The following is a 27,026-nucleotide window of genomic DNA, read 5'->3' on the forward strand; positions in this document are numbered from 1 at the left end:
ATTATCCAGAATGAGCGCACGGCTAACATAAAATATTCTGAGAATGTCAGTTAACAACATTCCCATCTTTCATGTCCCACTTCCTGTATGCCTGCTGACATCTTTCATGTCCCTCTGCCCGCTTCAGATGGGCCCGTCACACACAGTGCACATACAAGCATACATAGTCATGGCTGAAATGTGTTTCTACGGGTGACGATTAAAGATATTTGGAAGCCACTGCCCACACCCTAGCCACGTCAGGCTAGTAACTGGTCCCTAAACTCACCTTGGATTGTAAACCCCATTGTTCCCTCAGTTAGGCAGTCTCTCTGGCTCCTGCCTACAGAAGCCCCATTTTTTAGCTAAGTTGTTGATTATTTTCCTTCATCCATGACCCTAAAAACAGCAGCCCTCTAATTTCTTTATATCACTGTAATCAGCCAGCCTTTACTGAGATGGTGCTTGCACACCAAGTTCTTAGTTCCAAAACACTTTTAGAAAGGCCTTTGTTCTTCCCGCTTCTCGATCTGTTCCAGGCCGAGAGGTATGGGGAGCCTGGGTTGATTTAACGGCTGTCGGCCATACTGAGCGTTTTGTGTAAGTCCTCTGGAAGTACCTTCTGGTACCTTCCTCCTAATTTCTCGACCACAGAGAGGTCCAGCAAGTATAATATCTGCCTCCTGGGGTTACTAACTATCTACAGTGGCAACGTAAAAGCCAAATGTTTTAGCTTTTTCCAGTAGCAAGTTAGAAAAAAAAATCTGTAAAGATGGCTTCTTTATTTGATGTGAGCCACCCTGTATTTTTGATGTTAAGATGAACTTTTAAAAATGATAATTTGGAAGGCTGGATATGGTCTTTAATCCCAGCACTTCAGAGACAGGGGCAGGTGGATCTCTAAATTCGAGACCAGCCTGGTCTACAAAGAGAGTTCCAGGATAGCAAGGGCAACACGGAAAAACAAAGAAGACAATTTGGAAAAGGATAGTTTTCAGTATCCATGCTTATTTGCAAAAATAATGCTTCCCCTTCCTCCAACCTGACAATTCTGTGTTCGCCCTTTAAAAGAAAATTAATTGGTAGATACCACCAAATCCTGCGAAATTAATTCCGTAGAGACCCCCCTCTCCCGTCCCATTATGTATCCGTCTACTCATCGGAACTGAGACAGGTGTCCCTCAGTATCCCAGGCTAGCTTGAACTCATCTAATCAAGCTCCTGCCTCAGGCTCCCGCGCGCTCGGGTGGCAGGCGTGAGCCACGACACCTGGCTGTGGGGTCGGCTTCCGGGAGCTCAGGTGAACTCACTGCTCGGGGCTGAAAAGGACCTGTTTACCGGGCTGCGCCGGGGCTGAGTCTCTTTAAGGAGGGCGTGGCGCAGAGGCGAGCACCGCCCAGCGCGGAGCGTCTCCGGGGAGGACGGCGGAAGCGCGCCCTCGAGCTGCGGCCACTGCGCGTGCGTGGGGGCCGGCCTCGCGGGGTCACGTGGGCCGGGGGTCCCGTCCGGGCGGACGCAGGCTCAGGTAACCCGTGTCCCGAGCAGGCGGGGCGGGGCGGCGGGTGCGGGGCCCGCGCCTCGGGAGTGCGCGGACGGAAGCTGCGGCCCGGCCGCTCGCGGAGACCCTGCGGCCGCCCCTGGAGTCTGGGCTCCGGCTGGGTCAGCGGTTTCCACCCGGGTCCGCACGCCTGCGAGGGCTGCGGCCGGGCGGCGGGTGCCGTCCCTCCCACACCGCTCCGGGTGGAAGCGCTCACCCCGTGGCATTGGGGTGCAGGCTTGTGGGTCCGGCTCCTCCTCGCCTCCTGCCGAGTGTGCCCCAGCCCGAGGGCCGCAGGTGGAAGTCGGGGGCACCCTGTGCTTGGCTAGCCGTCCAGGCGTGGCACTGGGGACGCGGCAATCCCGAGTCTGGGTGTACCAAGTGGGCGTGTTTCTGGGAGACGGGGCTGTGCTGGGTTATCCCGAGAGGCGGCACAGCCTTCTTAAAGTAGGCGGGGCTCTGCTTGCCGGGAACACTAGCCACTGCACTGCCCACCCTACTGCAGGCCACTCCTCCCACCCCCGCCCCCCAGCCCCCCAAAAGAAACAACGCATCACAGATGTTGGCTAGTACTGCTAACTCTATTCCAGGTGTCTGCTTTTTTTTGGGGGGGGGGCGGGGGGGAAATTACACGACGTTGTGTGTGGGTTTGTGTTACACTTCTGTGTTTGAAGTGCTTCCAGTATAGATTGAGGCCGGGAGACCCACATGTGTTCAAGTCATGGGTTTGCTCATGTTGACATGTAAGCAGGAAAGTATTGAGTCCTCCGGCGATAGCTGACCCGGTTTGTAGAATACACAGGAAAGATAAGTGGAGCAGTTTTGTTTAAACTGTTGGCCTTTGTGTGGTTGAAGTGACTGAGTTGTGTGAGAAAATTTCTTACAGACCTCTAGCAGAATGAGACGGTGATTTTTCTTTTCTTTAGATGTTTCTTTTGTAGTTGGACTGTTGGCAGCTGGTGAGTGCCTTCTGTCTTCCAGAGTTTAGAGTATTTTTGGTGACTCGGAGCGTTATGCCACTATTCCACAGACATTTCAGGCACGGTGACAGGAGAAAGGAGGTCTTCATGTGTGTGCGTGCGTGTAGAAGCGAGAGGTTAGCACTGGATTTATTTATTTATTTTTTTAAATGCTCCCACGTGTGCGTGTGCATAGGGGTGATGCAGGAGCTGGAGTTACAAGCTATTGTGAGCCACCCCGTGCTGGTGCTGGTGACCAAACTCTGGTCTTACGTAAGAGCAGTATACTTTCTTAATCACAGAGCCACCTCTCCTGCCCCTCTATTTTATTTTTGCCTCGGGACCTCTTGCTCAAGGCATAGCTTGCTGAGCCAGTCAGGTGTATGAGCTAGGAAGCCTTAGGAGAACTTCTTGTGCCCATCTCTTCATGCTGGGGTTACAGGCTCATGCCACCATTCTCACTTTTTAATGCAAATTTTGGGGTATCAAACTCAGGTCCTCATATTTGCCCCTCAAGCACTTTACTGCTTAAACCATCTCCCCAGACTTCCCTTTAAAAAAAAACACAAAATTAATTATTATGATGTGTGTGCATGCACACCTCTCAGGGCAGAGCACAACTTTGTGAAATCCTCTCCTTCCTCCTTTATGTGGGAATCCAATTCAGGTTGCTTTCATAGAAGTGTGCTTTGTCCCCTGAGCCATCTCGATGGCCTCCCACCTTGCTTTTGAGATGGGGTCTCTTCCTGTCCTAGTGCTGTGTAGGCTATGCTGACATGTCATCCGGCCCCAGGATCTTTCTGTCTCTACTTCCCTAGTTGGGATTACAAATGTGGGCCGCTGTTGGCCTGGCTGTTTCTCTGAGTTCTGGGGACTTAGTGATGGATGTTATCAAGGCCTTCATGCTTGCATCGCACACGATATACTGAATAAGCTGTTTCCCCAATTCAGTGTGGCCCTTTCCCCTTGAGACAGGGCTTCTTTGCGTCGACTTAGCTGTCCTGTACACCAGGCTGTTCTTGAACTCGGAGATCCCCACCTGCCTCTGCCTCCTGAGTGTTGGGATTAAAGGTGTGAGCCACCATCTTCCAACCACTGTGGCCTTTGGACTTAATGAGATAGGTTTAACTTTTATTTATTAGCTTTCATAGAGGTCTTTTCTTGACCCAAGTTCCCAGTCACCTTTGTGTACATATATTCACGAGGTCAGCTTGCTCTCCTTCAGACCCTGAGTTCTCAGTTGGGTTACCTTCACTGTGTATGGCACCATCAGTGCCTTGCGTGTTTGAGTCAGCAACTGTAGGTTTCTCCTGGACTTCTCACTGTTCAGTGGCTTCGTAGACTCAATGTCAGCAACAATTATATCTTTTTAAAATTAGGCCTCTTTCAGTTTCAAGTGTCAGAGAACAGTTCAAATGCACTTAAGCCAAAAGAGATTTATTGGTTTACAAACCTGGGAAGAGACTGGGTGTTATTACATCAATCAGTGGTTCTGGATACCTCTCCCCTCTCACATATGACATCCAGCATCTTGGTCCCCATCTCTATTTCTCTGATTGCCTCTCATTCTGTCCTATTACTTAGTGTGAAAACCAAGTTCCTGACAGCTCTTCCAAGCCAGTGTACCCTCGAGTTGAGAGAACACTCTTGCCTTCTGTAGTTACAAGTTCCAGGAAGGACCCTGATTCAGGCCACATTGGAGACATGTCCTGTGCATAGTTGTTTTTTATTTTTTTATTTTTTTATTTTTCTGGCTACGCTCATGGACACGTGATTGGTGGCACCACCAAAGTCACATGGTTGGAGACTTCCCAAACAGAGTACCGTAGAAGCATTCCAGGGAGACTGACGTGCTCCTAAAACCCTCAGTGCCGCTGGCTTTTGCTCCACGTGGGAGCAGAGTGCTGTTTATTTCTCTAAGCACAGATGCTTTTACATGGGGCATGCATGAACTGAGACTGACCGAAAGGACAGCAGGTATCCATTTCCTGTTCTATACTCACGTGAAACAGTTGAATGGAATACCCTGGCTGTGTGAATCACACCTTTTCTTTTTTCCTCTTTTCAGTAGATAATTGGGTTCCTTTAAATTAAAGAGATACATGATACATTCCTGTTATTCTCATGAATAGACTGAATGTGAAAACCCACAAACCTCTGGAAGTCATGGAATTTGTGTCATGTTACACAAAAGCTGAAAGATTGTTAAAAATATTTGTAGATTAGAAAAACATTCTCCTAGATGGGAAGCTCTTTTGAGTACAGTGCTGGTCTCAGTTACTTTCTGTTGCCTGTGATAAAACACCATTACCAAAGCGTCACGGGGAAGGAAGGGCTTATTTGGGCTTACGGTTCCAGAGGGATGAGAGTCCATCACCACTACGGCAGGGAAGTGTGACAACAGGCAGGCATTCATGGCGTGTAGAGATGAGGACTCACATTTTCAGTTGTGACCTGAAAGTAGAGAAACCGAACTGCAAATGGCTCAAGGCTCAGAACCTTAAAAGCAGAGTGAAGGGAACCTCAAAGTGTAGCAGTTGGGCAGGAGCTCATCTGAATCATGGAAGTAGAACTCAGTTGTAATTTGGGTTATTGTGGTACAGATCTCTATATACTCCAAATAAAATGATACCCTTGAAACGTAACAGTCAGAGGTAACAACACTGGTACGTTTAATTTACAAACCAGGTGTTATTCCTAGTTTTCAACTCTGTGTTAATCAGCAAATATTTATTGAATGCAGCATGCAAGTCATTAAGCCCAGAGATTTAGAAGTACGGCTTCCCTTTTACATTGTTGGAGAGAAAAGGCATAGCCATATGGTAAGTTAACTGGTGAACCAAAAGAAGGAAAGTACAAAGATAGTGCTAAGGAAAACATGCCTTAAGCAGGCTATCACCAAACCTGCCTATAACGCCAGTGTTTGAGAGCCTAGGCTAGGTAGATCATGAGTTCAAGGCCATCCTGGACACATAGAGAAGTTGAAGCCAGTGTGGGCTTGATAGTGGAGAAGAGAGAGGAAAGAAGAAGAGAGCACATGAGTGCAAAAGAGTGAGAGAGAGAGAGAGTGTGTGTTTGTGCAAGAGCATGCATGCACAAGAGTATAGCCTACAAGATTTAGAAAATGATTCAGGAAGGAAGGTAATGCCCCAGCTGAACAGTGCATACAAAGAAGGAAGAAACTTAGATAAGCATAGAGGAAAAGTAATGAGAAGCAGCAGTATGGGGGGAGAGTGTTTTCACTCATACTGGCTTGCCTTGAACTCATGGCAATCCTTTTGCCTCTGCAGCCTGGGATTACAGGCATGTACCTCACCATGTCCAGTGGCAGAAGCTAGTACTGAAGGACTTCGTGTAGACCGCTCAAGTAATTGTACAGGAGGAGAAAGTAGGGAACACCTGTGCGTCTGAAATTACAGCCTGAGAATGTAGAGTTTATCCTATGGTTGTCTCCTGAGGATGAGATGCACTGGAGAAGGTTAATAGAAAACAAATATAAATTAACTAGATTGTAGTCTTTTCCTTCACAAGACAACAAAACAAAGAAGCAGAGTTAAAAATACGTGGATTAAGATGGGCAGAAGCAGCTGGGCGGTGGTGGCACACACCTTTAATCCCAGCACTCACGAGGCAGAGACAGGCAGATCTCTGTGCGTTCAAGGCCAGCCTGGTCTACAGAATGAGTTCTAGGGTAGCCAGGGCTACATAGAGAAACCCCATCTTGATCCCCCTCCAAAAAAGGGGGGGAGGGAGAAGCAAGTCTAACTTAACATTGTTTCCTTACCAGGATTTCATGGTATTTAATACAGTATTGTAAATTTAAAAACAGTTTTAACTGTGGTAAGTTAACTAGTAAATCAAAAGAAGGGAAGTATATCAAGACAGTGTTTATGAAAACATTTCTTTTTTGGGTTTTTTCCAGACAGAGTTTCTCTGTGTAGCCTTGACTGTCCTGGAGTCACTTTGTAGACCAGGATGTTCTCCTACTCACAGTGATCCACCTGCCTCTGCTTCCCCGTGTCCCCAAGCATCCTGTAAGGACTCTCAGAAGGAAAAGAACACTGGCACATTGCAGACTCCTGGGATTTGGAGGGGGAGGTGTGAGCATTACAGTCAGAACCCAGTCCAGTGCAGGCCACGCTCTGGAGCCTTTAGTGGGCCACTATTATAATGCTGTCATTGCTGTTGATATGGTTCGTTTTCCTCTCTCATTTTAAGAATGACCCTGGCTGTCAATTTTTGGGACTAACTTTAAGAGGAAACAACCTTGAGAATTCTCAAGATTTTGGACTCTTCCCTCCGGAACGTTAGTTTAGGAGCACCATGCTTCTGTAGCATGGTTGCTAGTAGATTAATCAGATGTCTTCCTAGGAGAGCCTAAGACGCGGTTGATAACACCACCCGACGTTGTCTGTAAGCGCTGTTGTAGGGGAGGATCCTCTTAAGAACTGTAAAAACACTGGCCATGTAAGATTTCTCCTTGCGAGGAAGTAATGAATAGTTCATTGTCAGCCTTGTGCCGGCGGCTGTTGAGACCTGAGACTGTCTGATGCGCTGTGGAGAGTCAAGCATTTCATCATTGGTTTACATACTCAAAGAAGAGCCTGCTCACTGAAAGTCTGCTCTGACTTTGCTACTTCAGAACATTGAGATGTTATTAGAAAGAAGCAAATCAATTAAAATTTGTTAACCGTATTATTCATTTGCTATTGTTGCCATAACAAACCATTACACATCCGGTGACTGAAAACAACACAGGTTTATTATTTTAGTTCTGTAATTTTCCTAGTTAGGGTTCTATTGCCGTGAAGAGACACGATGACCAAGGCAGCTCTTATAAAGGAGAACATTTAATTGGGGCTGCTTTGCAGTCTCAGAGGTTCAGTCCATTATTATTATGGCAGGAAGCATGGCATTGTGTGGGCAGACAGGGTGCTGGAGGAGTGAGAGTGGGATTTTACAGTAGGCAGAGCTTGAGCATGGTCAAGACCCCCGCCCCCACAGTCACCTACTTTCTCCAGCAATATCAGATCTCCTAATAGTGCCACTCTCTCTGGGCCAAGCATTCAAACGCACGAGTCTTATAGGTATAGGGGCCATACCTCTTCAAACCAGCACAGTAGTTCAAAGTCATAACGTGGCTTACTAAGATGGAGGTGTTGGGAGGGGCCTTTGGTTCCAGAGTCTCTAGAGAGAATCTGTTGTGTTGTCTTTGCAGCTTCTAGGGAGGTCTGCTTTGTCTGGCTCCTGACATCTTTCCTCCAGCCTCCGAGCCTGGAGTGTAGCATCTCTCTGACCTTCTTACTGTTGTCATATTGCTCTGACGATGACAGTCTTCTGCTTCGATCTTCTAGTACAAATCCTCTTGACTGTATTGCAGTACTTGGATAATCCACACTAAGGCCTCCATCTCAGGTCCTTACTTAGTTACGTCAGAAAGTCTCCTTTGCCATAGAAACTACATATGTACAACTTCCTGTACTTAAGATAGGCACCATCATACATGATTGTGCTTCCTCCCACAGGTACACTCAGGTGGACCCACCCATGTGTGTGTGTGCACACAGGCATGTTTGCGTTTGTGTATGCTCGTGTGTGTATGCTCGTGTGTGTGAATGCTCGTGTGTGTATGCTCGTGTGTGCACGCACTTCTGTGTAGGCCAGAGAAAGACCTCAAGTGTTTTTCTCAGGAGCTGCTCACCTTGTTTTTATGAGATGATCTCAGTGGTCTGGGGCTTGCCAAGTAGACTAGACTGTTTGTCCAGCAGGCCCCACAGGCCCCACCTGTCTCTGCTTCCCCAGCCCTGAGATTGCAGGTGTTCCCATGACACCGTGTGTGTGTGTGTATGTGTATTCTGTATGTGTTCATATGTGTGTTTAGGTCAAAGCTCAGTGTCCTGTGTCTTCCCCAGTCACACCCCACCTTAGTTTTTGAGACAGAATCTCTCCCTTGAACCTGGAGCTCCTCAGTTCAGTTGGAGCACCTGTCCAGCAAGCCTTAGGGATCCTCCTGTCTTTGCCCTCTGCCCCAAACCACCCCTACAGGTTGGGATCACAGGCATATGCCACTGTACTCAGCTTTTCATGTGGGCGACTGGGAATCCAAACTCAGGTCCTTCTGTTTCAAGGCAAGCACTTTCCTGACTGCACCGTCAACTCAGCCTTTATATTCATTTTTGAAAATTAATGAAAGTTGCTCTAATGACCTTTAGAAAGTCAGCATGGTAACTTTTGTATCAGCCGTCTTGACTTCAGTGAGACTATTTGCTAACTCACACACACACACACACACACACACACACGGTGTAAAAAGAGTAAGTGCCAAAGAAACTGAAGATAAGGAAATACTTGACTTCATCAGTGGAAATTGAGAGCAGTGTTGAAGTGAGACAGCATGATTTCAGAATGAGTTAGGGTAAGAAAATCCCCAGTGTAATAGTCAAGATTTTGAGGGTGTCTGATAACTTTGCTAGGGCCTTGCTAGTGTCAGCAAGCTGTTGATATTCAGCTCATGACCAGACTGTTCATTGGTCAAAAGAGATGTGTGATGTTTACAAAACTACAGATCTTGATTTAACTTTGAAGGTTTTGGAAATCTTGAGGAACTTGTAAATGATAATTTATGTTATTTCGTGAAAATGCCTGTGTCCAGGCATCATTCCCCGTGCTTTAGAGTCAGTGTATCCTTTATTACCATGCTACCTCTGCATTCTAGTGTTAGAACTCCTAAGAGACCCAGCAGCCCCAGGAGAGGAGGGAGGGAAGAGGAAGAGGTGGCAGGTGCGAAGTGGGAGTCAGCACCTTGGTCTGTGCAGCCAAACTGCTAGAAGCTGTGGGCAGAGCTAGGCTGGAAAACCACAACTCGGATTCTCTTTCTCCCTGATCTAATAATAGGAGATTGCTTTGGTTCTTGCTGGGGAGTGTGGACCTAGAATATAAAAGTTCTGCCAGTAGAGGCGGGTTGCCAGTGACAAATGTATAGCTGGTGTTTTAGCTGCCACGGGTATTCTACAACTTCTGTATAAGAGAGGGTTACTTGACCTCCTCTCTCCCAATCCCCGATGTGTTGGGCAGCCTCCACAGAAAGCACCACGGGAAGAAACTCTTTCCAGAATAGAGACGTGGTCTCTGGGCAAACAATAAAGACAACACAGATGTTCACACTGCTCCACATACAGACGTAGAAAGAAAAGGGGCTCCGAGCAGCCAGACCTGTCCAGAGTCACAGATAGGAGCTGGTAAAGTCTAGATTAACCCCTGAAATGTGCATGTGTGTAGTGGCCTGAGAACAACTCAGTCATTCCTTCTCAGGTTCTCTCTACCTTGTTTTGTTTTTTAAAAGGTATTTATTTATTTATCCCTTCATTTATTTTATGTGGAGAAAGAGAGAGAAAAGGAGGGAAATAGAGGGCAAGAGGAAGATAGAGGGAGGGAGAGTGGGTGAGTGAGAGTGATCAGTTCCCTGGCAGAATCGAGGACACCTGTAAGGGGTTGGCTTTGCCCTCCACCTTGCTGAGGCAGAGTCGCTCTTCTGCTAGCTGGCCTGTGAACTTCCTGGTGATCCTGTATCTTTTCATCTCACTGTATGAGTTTAGAAATTACAAATGTGTCTCACCATATCTGGCTTTCTAATTACAAATGCATTTATTGTCAGGGGGCATGCATGTGCTACAGCAAATGTGGGGATCAGAGGAACGTGTGGAAGTCTGTTCTTTCCTTCCACCATTGTTGTGGGAGTGAACTCAGGTCGTCAGGGTTGTGTGGAAGTGCTTCTCCCAGTTGAGATGGTTCAGCCACAGGCTGCCCATCTGTTTCTCGGTCTCTGTCTGTTTGTTAGTCTTTCTCTCTTCTATGTGGTCTTTCCCACTATTTAAAGCTACGGAAGTACCCAGCTGTGGTACATATGTAACACAACTCCTAAATGCTCAGGAATACCGCAGGAGAGAGGGCATAAAGATTGTAAGAGCAAGGGCCTAGAGAGACATATTTGCTGCTCATGCAGAAAACCTGGGTCTGTTCCCAGCACCCACAAGGCAGCTCACAGATATCTGTAACTCCAGTTCCAGGAGTTTAAGCACCCTCTCTGGCCTGTGAGAGAACTGTGTACAGATGTCTGTAACTCCAGTTCCAGGAGTCTAAACACCCTCTCTGGCCTTTGAGAGAACTGCATGCACATGGTGCACAGACAAACATGTAGGCAAACAAATACATAAAATACAAATAGTTACATCTTTAAAATAAAAAAAAGGTTTGTAAGTTCTAGATGCCCAGGATGCCTGATGCAAGATTGTGTCGTGTAACATGTAAGGATGCTACTCTTGAGTTATTAATAATATGGTTGTCTAACAAGACCCAAGACCACACCAGAGGACATGCCAGCGGGGCTAGGGAAGTCCGCAAGGCTCCACCCACCCCCAGATAAAGGACTATAGGTAGTCCGTTTTCTCCAGGCATGAGCCCTGGATAGGCTGTCTAAGTGGTCAGTCCTAAACACATGTGCATATACGTCACACTGAATGACTTAGTATGTGCGCACGCACACGCACGCCCATCGGTGTTGCTGTTGGTGTGTCTCATTGATAAGGAACAGTGTGTTGAGTACCTGATAAGATGCTTTCACATGTTGCCAGGGACAATGCCCTCAGCTACGTTTCTAACAATGTTTTGATAGCATGTGTTTTGAAGAAAAAACATTAGGATTTGTTTGAAAGAAATTAGTCTGTGTTTGCAAATGAACAGTCAGTTTCAGCTTGTGAAAAGTCAGTTTTCACAAGTTCACATCTTACACTTACTAGCAATTCATTTTTTAATACCCTAATCCAGTGGTTCTCAGCCTGTGGATTGTGACCCCTCTCAGGGCTGAACAACACTTTCAGAGTCAACTAAGACCACCAGAAAACAGATTTACATTGTGATTCATAAGAGTAGCAAAATTACAGGTATGAAGTTGCAACAAAAATGATTTTATGGTTGGAGGTCACTACAACCTGAGGAACTGTGTTAAATGGCCACAGCATTAGGAAGGCTGAGAACTGTTCAATTTATAGGCACAAAAAATGATTAAATTGTCAGTGAGTTGGTCATGTTGCTTTAAAATAACTAAGCTTTTATTGTTTTTTTGTTTGTTTGTTTTTTTGTGTGTGCGTGTGTGTGGTTTGTGTGTATATGTGTGCATGTGAGTGTGCTCACATGAAAGTGCTGGGAATGGAAGAAAAGATCTTGGGTATACTAGGCAAATAATCTTCCCCCGCATTGGCTAGTGGTACCCCCAATCTAAGTTAATTTTAAAAAGTTAAGTTTTCTTAGGGCTGGAGAGGTGGCTCTGCAGTTAAGAATGTTTCTTGTGCAGTCACGAAGATGGGAGTTCAGATTTCAGCACCCACATAATGAGCCAGACATATTGCACATGGCTGTAACATAGCAGTTAGGCTTTCTTTGAGGGGAGTGCAGACAGGAGGATCACAGGGCTTTGCTGGCTTTCAGCCTGTCTGGGAAACAAACCTTGGGTGAAGGAGAGACCCTGCCTCAGAGGAGGAGAGGGAGAGTAGTGTGGGGGGACACTTGAAGTGTGCCTCCGCCCAGGTACACAGGCACGGTGCCTCTCTACATCCACATCCACTTACACAGTTCCCAGGTACAAACTGAGCAAGCAGCTCTCAGCAGGGCGCGCTGCACACGCCTGTAATCCCAGCACTCAGGGGCCACAGGCAGGTGCATTTCTCTGAGTTTGAGGCCAGCCTGGTCTACAGAGCATGTCCAGGACAGCTAGGGTTACACAGAGAAACCCTGTCTCGAGCCCCTCCCTCCCAAAAGGAAACAGAACAACAACAAAAACCTCTTAAAAATCAAGTTTTCTCAGTGGCTCAGCAGCTCCTCAGTTACTTTTTTTGTCATTGTGATAAAACGCAGTGATGAAAACAATTACAGAAGAGTTTATTTGGGCTTACTGCTTCAGAGGGAAAAGAGTCCATCATGGTGGGGAAGTGGCTGAAATAGTAAGGTCGGGGTTGAACCACAAGCAGGAAGAGTACACTGGGAATGGCATGAGGCTTGGAAACCCCAAAGCCCATGCCCAAGTGACATTTCCTTTGGTATGTCAGCAGACCCATAAGTCTGGAACTTTTTTCATTCCCTTTAAAGGAAGTAGTTGGTGGCTTCTCTGGCATTGGTTCCATTACTACTCTTGTGCCTTGGGGTCATTATTACGTAAAGTAAGAGTTAGTTTGAAAGAATCTCTCGATATTGTGAAAGTTGATGTGAAAACCGAGGCAGGGACTGAGTGACTAACAGAAGGATGGTGTGGACCCTACAGAGGGGCTACTGCCAGCCGCAACGGGATGGAGCAGGATGGTGCAGACTTTTCCCTACCCCACTCAGAGCAGCACAGGACTTAACGCTTATACTCTTGGGAATCTTCCATTTAACACTTTTAGCTCATGATTGATTGAAAAACTGAAAAAGCAAGAGTGAAACGGTATATCTACGTACTGGATATAGGAAGGTCAGCATACTGTGACAAACACCTTGTTTAGAGAACAGAATTATGTTTTTTTTTTGTTATTACTATGGATTTTTTTTGTTTATGTTTTTATTCTACACAGACAAAGGTAAGCAGATTGAAAAATTTGGCCACTTGTAGTCTAATTGACACAATCTTAAGAGATTTAAAATAAAATTTAGTTGTTGTTGTGTTTTGTTTTTTTTTTTTTTGTTTTGTTTTGTTTTTTGTCTGAGACAGGGTTTCACTATGTAGCCCTGGCTGTCCTTGAACTGGCCAGGCTGGCCTTAAACTGAGAGATCTACCTGTTTCGGTCTCCTGAGTGTGGATTAAAGGCATGCACCACCACTGCCCAGCTAACATTTAAACTTACAATGTTTTAATTTTTAAACATTTAAACTTTTAAATATTAAAGTTTGATATTATATGCTTTTAAAAATACAGTTTTAGTTTTCAGAAATGAACATTTTCCAGGTTTACCAGTTTATCTTTTTTTTTTTTTTTTTTTTTTTTCAGGCAGAGTTTCTCTGTGTAGCCCTGGCTGTCCTGGAACTCACTGTGTAGACCAGGCTGGCCTCAAACTTTTAGAGATCCACCTGCCTCTGCTGGAATTAAAGGTGTGCACCACAACATCCAGTGAGTCTATCTTTTTATATATATAATACAAGGTCTTGTTGTTTTGAGCTGTGACTAATGTTCACATTTCTAGATTTCTGTTCCTGAAGATAACCATGTTTGTCTGTGACTGGCTTTGTGTAATTATTTTATCCTCGGGTCACTGTTGTTTCCACCTTGTAGATCAGCTGTTGGGCTTGCTAGTGTGGTATTAGACAACTCGGCGTCTATCCTGGATGCTTATGCTCAGCGGGTCCAGAGTTGATGCCAATCAAGCCAGTCTGTGTGCTTCCCACCAGGGAACCTGGATTGCTGCCCCGAGGTCCCAGAAGAGAAGGGTGGGGCTAACTAGACAGCACCAGTTTGCTGTCTGGGGGCAGGTGCTTTGATATTGTCCAGGACCCACCAAGTTTCATGCTGTTGTTACTTGTCTCATGACCTTGGTGGAGGCTCCAGTCTCATACCTCTCCAAGGCTGAGCTAAGTTTTCCTCTTTCTCTTCTTGTAAGAACCCTCCACCCACATCTTACCCTCCGTCCCCCCCCTTTTTTTTTTGCCTACAAACAGATGACCAAGTGGACTCTCATCAAGGATTTCTCTGAAATGTCCTTCTGAGAAGAGGATGTCTAAGTAACACCTGCCTCCCTACCAAAGAGAGCATCATTCAGATCTCTGCAGTCCAAGGCCAAAAGCAAGAAACATAATTGCTCGGATTGTTTGAGTACAGTTCTTGAAATCAAATATGGAAAATGAACCAAGCCAGGAGAATTCAGAACAGAACCCAGGCGGTAGCACTGCAGAGGAAGAATTGAACAAGTCTTTCAATTTAGAAGCTTCTCTTTCAAAGTTCTCTTGCATAGATCTGGATAAGGAGCTGGAGTTCAAAAATGATCTGGTAAAAGTTTACCTTTTGTCAAGTGATTAACAAAACTTGGGTTAGTGTGTTTTATGACCTAAATACTCTGAATCTGTTGTCTCTGCATGCCTAGTTAGCAGGAGTCTGTTGGGTTTTACAAGGTGTCAGTCTTAATTGTGCAGTGTGTTGCCACTTACAGAGCACTCTGGTGTCCTTTGAGCTTCATGCTGGTCATCCCGTTTATAGGTGGCACTGGTGAGCAGCTGTGCTAAATGCCGGTCTCCAGGCCCTGGGGCTGATGGGAATATTAGAGTTCTTATCCTCACGTCTTACTTGCTGCTTTCTTGATTGAATATCAGTGGTTTCTGTGACTGTGAGAGTTATTTAGTGACAGCTTTTTAACTTGCTCTTCCCTCCCCATGAAAGAACCAAGAAATTCTGTGTCGTGCTTCGGCATGTCATTTAGGCCTCAAGTCTGAGCTTAGGAAAGGGTGGTCTGCCATGGCATGTGGTGTTTTGTCATCCTAAGAAAGGAGGTAAAACAGTCCTTCAGCTTTCTAGAAAGGACTAGGGCCGTCAGAGAGGCACGGTCGGGGTTTTCCTGGCCTCGAGAGTCACTGGATGTGTGGATAACAATGTGTTGGATAGGAATTGCCAAGTTGAATATATGATCCAGTTGGTGGGTTGCATTGACAGTGGGTTCTAGTTATTTAAAACATCTCACAGTTACAAGAGGAAAAGCCTCATGTGAACTTTAATGTCTTTATCCAGATTGATGATAAGGAGTTTGATATTCCTCAAGTGGATACCCCTCCAACTCTGGAGAGCATACTCAATGAGGTAAGTAAATGTTGCTCATCACTGTCTGTAGTGATGACTTTGGAATTTTGGTTTCTTTAACAATACAGAAATATTATAAAAATGTACTTTTGTTTTAATCCTAGGTGTAGGGATGTGGGGCTGCTTCTGACTGTCAGCAGCAGCCGAGCATGAACTTTATCAGAAGCATGGTTTTTCCAACGGCAGATATTTTCTGCCATTGTGTGACATTTGGAATTCTGGGAGCTTTTCAGAGGGAATATAAATGCTAGGCCCCCTATAGGTGGGTTGACAGTGGTTGTTGGTTGTTCAGGGGGCTGGTTGCATCTGTTAGTAGTCATGCTCAGAGACAAACCCCCCTCACCCCCATCTTTCTCTCTCTTCTATCTAGTGATAAGGGGTAAAACCTGGGGGATAAAGGGTGGGAAAAAGAAGAACCCACAAAGTAGCAAAAAATAGTTTGAAGCATTGATTTTTGTGACATTGATTTTTTTCATATATTTTGGGTTAGTTAACAGTGTATGTATTTGGATTGGACAACAGTGTATTGTCCAGTATGGTAGCCACTAGTTACATGTGTCAACATAAAATTTATGTTAATTACAGTTAACTAATACTTCAGTGTCTCAGTTGAACAAGGCCCATTTCAGGAGCTCAGTAGCCATGTGGGGCCAGTGGCTTCTATAGTGGTCAGCATAGACACATATTTTCATCAGGGCAGAAACTGTTGGTCAACACTAGTATAGATTTTGATCTTCTCAAGGGTGGAAGCTACATCTTGTTCATCTTTTGCCTTTGTGCCCAGCTGTTCTGTTACCTTTCTGGGGGTCCATGAACAAATGTGAGATAGGGTACCAGTGAAGGACTAAGAAAAGATTCCACAGAAGTCAATCTTGGTGAGCCAGTGAGTTTATTTGGCTATATTTTAGAATACATGACTCAAATGCAGTTATACCACCAAAAATTCCCATCCCAGCATCCCTTGTGAAAGCTGTATTATAGGGGTCCTGCCTTTAGTTGGTCTATTAGTCAGGGTTCCCTAGAGAAACAGAACTTATATAATGAAGTATGTATGTTATATTTATTAGAATGGCTGTGTCCAGTCAGCAGTGGCTGACTACCAACTGAAGGTTTAAGAATCCAGTAGGTGGTTGGTTTACAAGGCTGGATGTCTCAGCAGGTCTTCAGTATATGACAGAATCCTGAAGAAGGAGGCTCTATTACTCAGTGAAGGAGTGGACTTGCCAGTGAGAGTGAGAGCAAGCACGCAGAGAGCCAGCTTCCTTCTTCCATGTCCTTTATATAGGCTGCCACCAGAAGCAGACTATGGGCATACTCCCTCCTCAAAAGATCTGGATTAAAAATGGGTCTTCTTGCTGCAAATGATTTAATTAAGAAAAAAAAAAATCCCTCACAGGTGTACCCAGTGCTTGGGCTTTAGTTAATTTCAGATGTAGTAAAGTTGACAGTGAAAAAACCATCACCTTTGGCTTTCTACCTCCTCTCTACTGTTGGATCTTTCCAAACTACATGCAGTTGTGAGGCAGGAGGGCAGTATAGGTGGGATCACAGGTGTGGTCGTGTGAATGAGAATAACCTCCATGAGCACCTATATTTGAATGCTTGGTCCTCAGCTGGAGGAACTGTTTGGGAAGGATTAGGAGGTGTGGCCTTGTTAGAATAGGTGTGTCGTGTCACTGGGGGTGAACTTTTGAGGTTTCCACTATTAAGATGATGGACTACAACCCTCTGAAAATGTAGGCACCCTTCCCCCATAAACTTCTATAAGTTGCCTTGATCACAGTGTCATATCACAATAGAAAAGTAACTAAGATACCAGGTGAGGATCTGGTGACCCTCTCTCAAGTCTTACTCTGTAACCTGAGAGCCAGGGTTATCTCTGCTTGTGATGGCAACGGCATGGCCATGCTGTCCCCTGAAGTGAAAGCTATGCTACAGCACTTCACTCCTATCCTGTGATCCTTACATGCTTTCTTCCCTCTCCCCCACCGTATTACCTGAGCTCTGGAAAGGGTGATATGTATATGACTACATACTGAGTTGGGCCACCACACCACAACAACAGTCACTTAATTTCAGCAGTTTGATTATTGAGTCTCTGTGAGTAACCACATCCCATTGCAAATAAGCCTTCCAAGGCTTCAAGCAACAGAAGCCAGAAACATGTTTAGAATGCAGTTGACTGGCATGTCTTACCTGTCTCACAAAGTAACTGCAGTAGCCTGCCCTGGCCTTTGTGATTTTCTCAGGTACAGGGTCCACCCCTTCAACCCCCCTTGGCTTATGGTACAAAACACAATTCTGTGGAGTGGCCTTTAAAGTCATTCACAAAGCACTTGGTTGTGTCTGTAGCAGCCATACCATTAATGGGCACATCAGTGGGCACCAGTGGGCACATCTTTCAAATACTGTTGATAGTGCAGCCCACAGGGTTTCTAGCTAGCAGGACTGTTGGTGACAACTATTTCTCAGTAGCCTGGATAGCACCCTCTGGTACGACAAAAGCTGAACAGCAAAGAAGAGCCCCCAGCCTGGGCCCTGCTTGATTTAGTACATAATCTTTATGTACTAAAACCAGAGTGTAGGGACTGGTATCGGCTCAGGACAACCCCAAGACCAAGTTCTCAGCACAGAAGAGATTTATTTTGTCCTAGAAGGACAAAGAACTGGGAATAAGAGACAAAGACAGAAGATATAAGATGAGGGAGAAGGGGAAAGGAAAAGGGAGAGGGGGAAGGGGTACTTGTCCCGGAGGGGGACGAAGGACTACCTCTGGATAGAGAGAAGACAGATGTGGCCCATAGGCAAGTGGCCATTTATAAAGGTAAAAGTGGAAACCCCACATTAGAATGAGGTGTCTAATTTTAATTGGGCATGTTAATTAGGTGAGCCAAAGGGGGCTTTTGATTGCTGGACTAAAGTACTTTGATAGCTTGGACCTTGGTAGTCAGCCTCACTCAGGAGGAGGAAGTGGCCAAATGAAGGGAACAGATCTCGGTGGCCAGCTTTGGGAATGTCATCTAACCATTTAGCAAGGCAGAGGGACCTGGGGAGAAGGACAAGGCCTGCCGGAGTCACATTTCCCTTGCTCCTGCCGTCTAGAGCTTGTTCACAGAGCGTGCAGTGTCTCCAGCTTCCGTCTAGTGTGCCACAACAAGTGTCGGGTGCCTTTTCCCAACAGCTCTAGGGATTGACCTGACTGGGGCGATGACGAATGAAGAAGCAACAGCCACACAAACAGAAAGGTTGGGATTAGGTGCGCAGCGCGCCCTGACGAGATGCACCCGCAGTAGTTGGGAAACTTAGCATGTTCATCTTACCCACCTGGACTGAAGAGGCAGGCTTATTAGATACAGCTGAAGAGGGGGCAGGGCTCCTGAGTAGGAGTCTCTGCAGGGGACCAGCTCAGGCTGTAAACAGCCAGGAGGAGTAAGCTGGGGAGGGGTCAGTTTCTGCACACCCTGTCAGCACCCACAAGGCCCTGGGGAAGGCTCTGCCATGTCTGTGGGCCAGGGGCACTGGGATCCTTGACATGGCCATCCTTGTGTGGGCACTGTACACTCACTCAGACTCCATCCACTTGGCTCTGTGAGACACTGAGCGTTACCATCATGTCGTTCCGGTAAGGACAACCTTTTCGGAGGGTAGGCAGATCTCTGGCTCACCGTTGTCTCTTCCAAGCAAGTGCCAGCTGGTTTTGGATTCTTGCTGTTAAGTGGATACTAAATAAAAACAAAACAAAAAAATGAGCAACGTCTGGCACAGCATGAAAAGATCCAGTTGCTTGTGTCAAAGAGAAATGGGTACCATGGTGTGGAGGAGCGTGCTACCTTATTTAACTCTCGGCAATTCATAACCATTTTGAATAAGTCATTTCACCCCCTTACCCTGGGCACTGCTATAGGGTCACTGTGCCTCTTCCTACCTTCCAGTGAGCTCCCAGTGAGGCCAGTTGATGCTGTTCTGTCCAGCCTTGGGACCAAGACATGGGTGTCCAACCTATGTTCCTGTTGCTCTGATAAGCGCCATGACCAAAAGCCACAGGGGAAGAAAGGGTTTATTTTCGCTTATACCCTGTAGCCCCTAACTGAGGGAAGCCTGGGCGGGAACTCAAGGCTGGAACTGGAAGCAGGAACTGAAGTAGAGACCGTGGAGGAATGTTTGCCCGCCAAGCTCATGTTCAGCAGTCTTTCTTATACCCCCGGGGACCATCTGCCTTGAATTAACGTCTTTCTCTTCTCCCCTTCCTCTCTCCCTCCCTCTCCTTTTGCCTTCTTCCTTCCCTTTCCCCTTCCCTCTCTCCTTTTATTTTCTCCCATCCTACCTCTTCTTCTCCTCTCCTTCCCCTTCCTCTCAGAGCCTCATGCATGCAGTCCTTTGAACACTTTTTAAAGTTTTCGAGACAGGAGGTTTGAGAGAGAGATGCCTACAAATACCTGATACCTCTTGGCGCTCAGAATTGTGCCTGTGCGTCATACATACTTTTAGGGCTGTAGATAGTACCTCATGCAAGCACTATTTCTATGTGAGTTCTTTTCTTGTCTGATGGCTGTTTTTTTATTTGCTTTTTTTTTTAACTGAAGATTAAACACTGAGTCTTGAGTCTTGTGCATTCTGGGCAAGTACCCTATCACTGAGCTATCTCCTTGACTTTTTTTTTTTTAATCAGTTTGATGTTGAAATTACTTTGATTCTAAATAACTTCAAAAGTGTTTTATATGATATGTGTTAAGACTTAAAACATTTTCAGTTTTTATATTGGTAGCTTTGTGTTCTGAAAGAATCTCTTAAAATAAAATGTTATTTATTAATTTAAGTAATCATTAATTTGTAACAAAGAATCTTATTTAGAGAAAAATAAATTAATTTTAGCTAGTATGGTTAATGTAGTTTAATTGCATTCTCATTAGAGCTATCTTACTGAGTATGGAATACAGTTATCTTAATATATATATATATCTTTATTTTCACATCTTTATACAAACATTGGCAACAAAAATAATGCTTCTATGGGGCTGGAGAGACATCTCAGCAGTTACGAGCACTTGATGCTGTGTAGAGGACCCAGGTTCAGTTCCAGCATCTCCAGGGATTGATGCCCTCTTGGGACCTCCTTGGATAAGAGGAACACACACGGTGTACATACATCCACAAGGTCAGAACATTTATACACAGAAAAGAAAAATAAATAAATCTAAGAAAATAACAAATTGACAAAAATGTTCCTATGAACAAAACTGTCATTCATCACAAAAGTAAACGAGGCTGGCACTGCTTTCTTGTCTCTGAGGAACAGCAAATACTGTTGCTGATTTAGCTCACCGAGAAGAGAATACTGTTATTAGAAGTGTTGCAGCTCTGATGGGAAAGGTCTCCCGGCAGTCAGGAGCCAAGGAAGACCAGAGTTACACCACACAACAAACTTCACACAAGAGATCTATTGGGAGGAAAAAACCCAGGAGGGTGGCTGCCTCTGCTCAGGCGAGAAGCAGTAGGGAACTGAGCAGAAGGTGGCTTTATATAGGGTTCTTGGGGGTGGAGTTTTCTAGGGTAGAGATTTACAGAGTGAGGACTGGTGGGATTTCAAGTCCTGAGCTTCAATTGATCCCAGGGATTGGTGGATTTCAAGCTTAAGAATTGATGGGTTTTCAAAACCAGGAAGTGAGCTCAGACTTTTTACCCTACCAATATCACCTTCAGTCTAATTTGGTGCCTACTGTATTCGGTCTCTGTAGATGCTGGGATTAAATAGTGCCATATGACAGTCTCTGTCCTTGAGAGAGAAATGGGACTTGAAATTGGGCAGGCTTAGGGAGGTAGCAGGCTGATAAGAGAAAGAAAAAAGCTGTAAAATCATTGTGAAGATTATCAGGGGTTATTAAAGGAAGCTACTAACAAATCAAAGCTGGGAGCAGGGTGAATAAGCTCTTCCTCTAGGCTATTCATATGTGTATATTCTATAATGTTCATTTATATCAGCCTGAGGGAGGCTGGGGAGAACTGGACCTAAGGTGTTTTTATTTTATTTTTAATTTTTTTCCCTAAGGTGTTTTTAAAATGGAAAGTTAGAAACTTCTAAGACATTGTGAACTCAAGAGTTAGGACATGAAAAAACATTATCAGGCATTGAAGCCATTGCCTCTCTCTGTGTGTATGTTATCTGTTTTTATGTCTCTATGTATATCTTTCTCTCTTTCTCTCTCTCTCTCTCTCTCTCTCTCTCTCTCTCTGTGTGTGTTACTGGTGATGAAACCCAGGCCCTCACGTGCGAGGCACGTATTCTAACACTAAGCTACCTTCCCAGACGTAAGACTGAAGGTCTCAATCCTTAGCATGTGATGATGTGATCTTGGGGCAGCTGCAGACAGACCAGTGACATCAGATTCCCACACAGATGGTCCTCCAGTCTGCAGCAAAGGTGACACCACAACCAGCAATGTTGTCTCCAGTAAATATATCAGATCATCCCTCATATTAATACGAACAGAAACATTCCAGACGAATTACCGATCTAAGTGTGAAATAAAAGGTTTGGAACAAATTGGATGACATCAATAATCCTAACCTGGAAGTTATATTCTTGCTGTGGAATATTAATATTTATTATTGATTTACCTTTTAGTTAAACACTGGTTATTCCTAAACCAACTGTATACCCAAATCACCACACAGAGACTGGAGTACCATGCTGGGCAATAGTTACTCCATCCTAAACCTCCAAGCCCTCATTGTTTCCTCCCATTCAGATTTCCCACATTATACTTGCTTTTAGTCACATCTTAGGTCCAGTTCATCTCTCCGTGTGGTTCTAAGTCCTCTCCTGCCAATCCCTGCTCTCCTACTCTTCCCATTCACTTCCTTCTCTTCCCCTGCAGACCAGGATGTCCCACCCTATCCTCTCCATTGCTCAGCATTATGGCTGGTTGTTTTAGTGACAATACAGAGAACAAACTTGAACAAACTTGTGAATAAGCATCAAAATTCAATGTCCGGATTGAAACCAGGTAGTGGAGTAGAGAAGCCAGCATTTGAATGAACAAGGGTAAATTGTATACATCCCACAAGAATATTATACCAACACATTCTCTAACAAAACCTTCTTCTTCTACTTCCTTTCTTCCACTAAGCCTTGTCATGACCTTATCTCTTGACCATTCATGTCTCCTAGTCTCAGAGTAGTGCTGGGTTCACTTCCTTTCTGCTTTCGGGTAGGCAGGAATATGTTGTGAACATTTTGCAGTGTGCGCACAGAGCAGGGAGCGGATTGTAAGGCATGGAGGCGCCTTACCAACTGAAGAGTTTACGCAGCAGAATGCGCAGCCTACCCCCGAAGCTCTTCCTGGCCTTCAGCACCCAAGGCCTAGAGTAATTGTGATTCCGGCTTCTTCTAGCCTTGAACCTTACACACACTGGGTAGTGTGTTCTTGTGTGTGTATGCGTACGTAGATATATCTGCATGGCAACATACCTGTGTCTCTGACTTATTTTCTCTAGTATATAGTCTGAGCTTCTGTCATATTTTGTTGTAACAGTGTATTCATCGTCACTACTCTGTAATTCTATCATCTAGTCATCCTCCCATTGATAGACATTTATGTAGTTACAGCTGAGAATAGTTTTACGATGTCTTCTGTGCACGCAACTACATTCCTACATTTTTCTCGTGCGTGCCCCTTAGAATGTAAGTGATCATGCATAACTCAGCTTTTGTAAACACTGCCAAAGGCTATCAAAGTGGCTGTTTCAATGTAGTCTTTAGGAGAGATGTGGGAGACGTCTGGCTGTTTATATACTTGTTAACTGTTGGATTTTTCTGTGCCCTTCTTTGCCCTTTCATACCTAATGGAAAGTGCATAGTGATTTTAATTTTAATTTCTCTGAAAATTGATGACATTGGATGCTTCGAAGTAGGTTTGGCTATTTGGTTATCTCATGAAAAGCCTATTTTTTTTTTTCTTTTTAAGAAAGTGATTTGTGGGGGCTGGAGAGATGGCTCAGAGGCTAAGAACACTTGCAGTTCTTCCACAGGTCCTGAGTTCAATTCCCAGCAACCACGTGGTGCTGTATAGCCATCTATAGAGATGTGGTGTGCAAGCAGAATGCTGTATAAATAATAAATAAATAAATCTTTAAAAAAAGTGATTTGTGGGAGTTCTTTATATATGCTCTGCAGCCCACAGCCCTTCTTTCTTTCACTCTGTTATCTTTTCACACCACTAATGGTTTCATTTGATTCCCAGAATTGTCATCATAGTTTAGCTTTTTAAACTTTCCCACTGTGATTAGTTATTTGTGTTTCCTGTGTTTTAGAAAATCTTGCCATTCTGAGGCCATGATAATACTATCCTGTTTGAGCCAAAATTTTTATTGTTTCTCCTTTCACACTTAGATCGGTAATTTGTCTGGAATGTTTCTGTTTGTATTAATATGAGGGATGATCTGATACACTGCTGGTTGTGGCGTCACCTTTGCTGCAGACTGGAGGACCATCTGGGTGGGAATCTGATGTCACTGGTTGTCATCTTTGCTACAGATTGGAGGGCCGTCTGGGTGGGAATCTGATGTCACTGGTTGTCACCTTTGCTGCAGATTGGAGGGCCGCCTGGGTGGAAATCTCATGTAACTGTTCTGTCTGCAGCTGCCCCAGGATCACATCATCACATTCTAAGGACTGAGATCTTAGATCTTAAGTCTGGGAAGGTAGCTTAGTGTTAGAACACATGCCTAGCACATGAGGGCCTGGGTTTCATCATAATTATCACATAGACACACAGATACACAGATAAACATATATACACAGATATACACACACAGATATATACACCGATAAACACACAGACACACAAGTAGACACATATACAGAGACACAGACACAAACATGGATACACACAGACACACACTTATAAACAGGTACACATAGTCACAAACATATACACACACAGATACACACAGATAAACATAGACAAATAGATAAACACACAAGCAGATACACATACAAACAGACAAACAGGCACACACACAGATAAATACAGATGCAGTCACACACAGACACACAGATACACACACAGATAAACACGCAGACACATGCAGACAAACAGACACACAAAGAAGTCAAGGAGGAAAGGATGGAAGAGGGAGGGGAAAAAACTTGGGAAGGTAAAACAGAGGAGCAGCCCTCAGGAGTTCAAGGTCTATCTTAGCTGCATAGGTAGCCTAGGCTATGTGATACCCTGTCTTAAAAAAAAAAGTCACTAATATGGTCCTGGAGAGTTGGTTCCATGGGTATGAACACTCGTTGCTCTTGCAGAGGACCAGGTTTGGGTAGCAGCACCCACATGGTACCTCAAGGCTGTCTGTAAGCGCAGGCCCAGTGGATCTGGTGCTGCCTTCTTGTCTCTGCAGAGATTGCATGCACAAGTTGACCTGCAGACAAAACACTCACACAGACCCAGAAAAACACAGATACTCGCACACAAACATGCTCATAAATCTGAAAAACCACAGGTCAGTGAATAAATAAAACAGACACAGTACTTGATAGCCCGTGGTGGAGCTGTCCCAGCTCTGCTGCTGCCGGTGATTGACATCTCCGTTTCGGACTTTCATCATGCAAGGGTCAGGGACACACACAAGTCTGCTAAACTTGAGAAGAGTGGGTGGATTTTACGCAGTTTGGGGAAAGTTGATATCTCTACTGTGTAGCAGTAGTTTTAAACTCCTCTTGACTTCCTCAATTCTTTTATTTCCCTCACTTTTTCTTTCAGTTATCCTGTAAGCCTGGCTTTTCTCAAGTGATCTGTTTTATTTAATTATGTGTCCAGGCTACTTAAGAAAATCAAATAAGGCTTTGATTGACTCTCTTGCTTATGACCTTTACCCTGTAGTTCTTATTTCCAGATTATTTCCTTTTCCTACAGCAATTGTGGCAGTCTTTTCCAGCTCTCAAGTAACTGTCTTCTTGCCAAGTAGACTCATTCTTAGCAGGCTTATGTGTGGTGGAGAACTCTGGAATGCGCCGAACTTATAGACTCCTTCATCTTGATGTTGAAGAAAGATTTCAGAGCCATTACCACGTGGCACTTAAAGCTGTGGTTATGAAAAAGCTTGCTTAAATAGGGAGTGTCTGAGTAGCAGAAGAGAGCTACAAATATTCCTGGGGACTAACAGTTTAATGGTGAGCCGAGAAGCTAGGAAATGTGACCTGTAAGAGTCCACATAAACAGGAAAAGGCACTTGCGTTGGGAACCAAGGAGAATGTTTCAAGTAGGCAGTGGTCAGTAGGGGGAGAGAGGCGTGGAGGACACTGGGAGTGTGCAGTCCTTCAGCAGCTCAGAGTGACTGGAGAAGCAGCCAGGGAGGCGTCCTTGGCTCAGAGTGAGCTGTGCAGGCAGCCCCTCACCTCCTTCGTGTGCTCTTTCTGGGCTGACAGGAGTGTCATTTCTGCCACGTCCTTCAAAACGGACACCTTGGAATCTTTTACCTTTCCTATTCCCTTCCCGTCATTTAAAAGATAACCAGGGCCTTGATTTTTAGTAATGTCTCTTTCCTCATGGGCTGCCTTGGCTTCTGCATTCTGCTGGAATCTCCTCCTCCTGGGTGTTCAGATAGCCCTCTAACTGGCCTTTAATACTCCGCCTACTACAGCCTTTCCCTCTCCCCTTCATTCAGCATGTGGCCCCATTTGTCTTTCTAAAACAGGGTTTCCATCTTGTCTCTGCTGAGTCTCAGTAGCTGTGCCACTGCCCACTGTAGTTTCTAGTTAATAAATGTGTGAGTACTGTGCATGCCAGGCCTTGCACTAGGTACTGTAGGTACAGTGGCAGACAAGACAGACATAGGCCCCAGTACCACCACAACTAATGGAAAACAGTGTCTGTTACAGATTGGACCCCACATACTCCAGCCACTTATGGCCACTTCCTTTACCCCCAGTAAAATCCATGCTCTGAAGTCAAGGCTTCTGTACATGTTTTTTCCCCACCCAGAATGCCTTTCTTCTGTGTACCTATCATATTTTCATAGCAATCATTTGTAGTCAGGTGACATTGGTTTTCTCCTAAGTAGCCATTGCTTGCTAGTTCCCAGAAAAGCGTCAATACAGGCTTGAATTGTAAAAACATTTTGCAGCTAACAGTGATGTTCTGTCCTGCTTCTTCCTGCTGTACGAGAGTGTTTGGACATGAACTCTTTCGAGAGTGAGCTCTGTGTGGAGTTGAGCTTTCGTACTGGTAGTCCTGTGCCATGCCTCTCTGGTAGAAGAGAATGCATGGAGGAGCGGGGAAAAGCAGAAGCAGGCCCTGGGGTTCTGTGGAGAAACCAGCAGTGCCATGTGGAGTATTTGGAGCCTTGCGTTTACGGTTGTTTCTTCTTTCGATGTAGACTGACGATGAAGACGAGTCTTTTGTTCTCGAGGACCCTACATTGTTAAACGTCGACACCATTGACTCTCACTCTTACGATACCTCATCAGTGGCAAGCTCAGACAGCGGCGACAGGGCCAACTTGAAGAGGTAAATATTCTTGTGTCCAGCTGAAGTATATGATCATTTAAAGGCACTACCTGACGGTGCAGTCTGATCAGATTATTTAAGGTCTGTGTCTCCACCGCACAGTGTAATTAGCTGTTGGAGGGGGCATGGGTCAGCTGTGGCACACTGTCTGGAGCTTGTTCTGCCTGGCAGCCTGTGCTCCCTGCACTCCCCACCCCCCCTCCAAGGTCCGCTCCAGAACTCTTCATTTCCTT

The 27,026-nt window shown here is 45.1% G+C and overlaps 1 protein-coding gene across 1 annotated transcript in view; it reads left to right on the top strand.

Annotated features, from left to right (window-relative positions):
* Positions 1-1,393: 1,393 nt before the first annotated feature.
* The window catches only part of Vps8 (VPS8 subunit of CORVET complex), a 215,747-nt gene continuing 190,114 nt past the window's right edge, over positions 1,394-27,026 (top strand). The window contains exons 1-4 of the mRNA XM_060370095.1: positions 1,394-1,504; positions 14,155-14,482; positions 15,215-15,283; positions 26,663-26,793. Of these exons, the coding sequence (XP_060226078.1) occupies positions 14,330-14,482; positions 15,215-15,283; positions 26,663-26,793 (353 nt within the window). The 5' untranslated portion in view covers positions 1,394-1,504; positions 14,155-14,329. The remainder of the gene's footprint in view (positions 1,505-14,154; positions 14,483-15,214; positions 15,284-26,662; positions 26,794-27,026) is intronic.

This window comes from Meriones unguiculatus, chromosome 17, assembly GCF_030254825.1.
Source record: "Meriones unguiculatus strain TT.TT164.6M chromosome 17, Bangor_MerUng_6.1, whole genome shotgun sequence".
NCBI lineage: Eukaryota > Metazoa > Chordata > Mammalia > Rodentia > Muridae > Meriones > Meriones unguiculatus.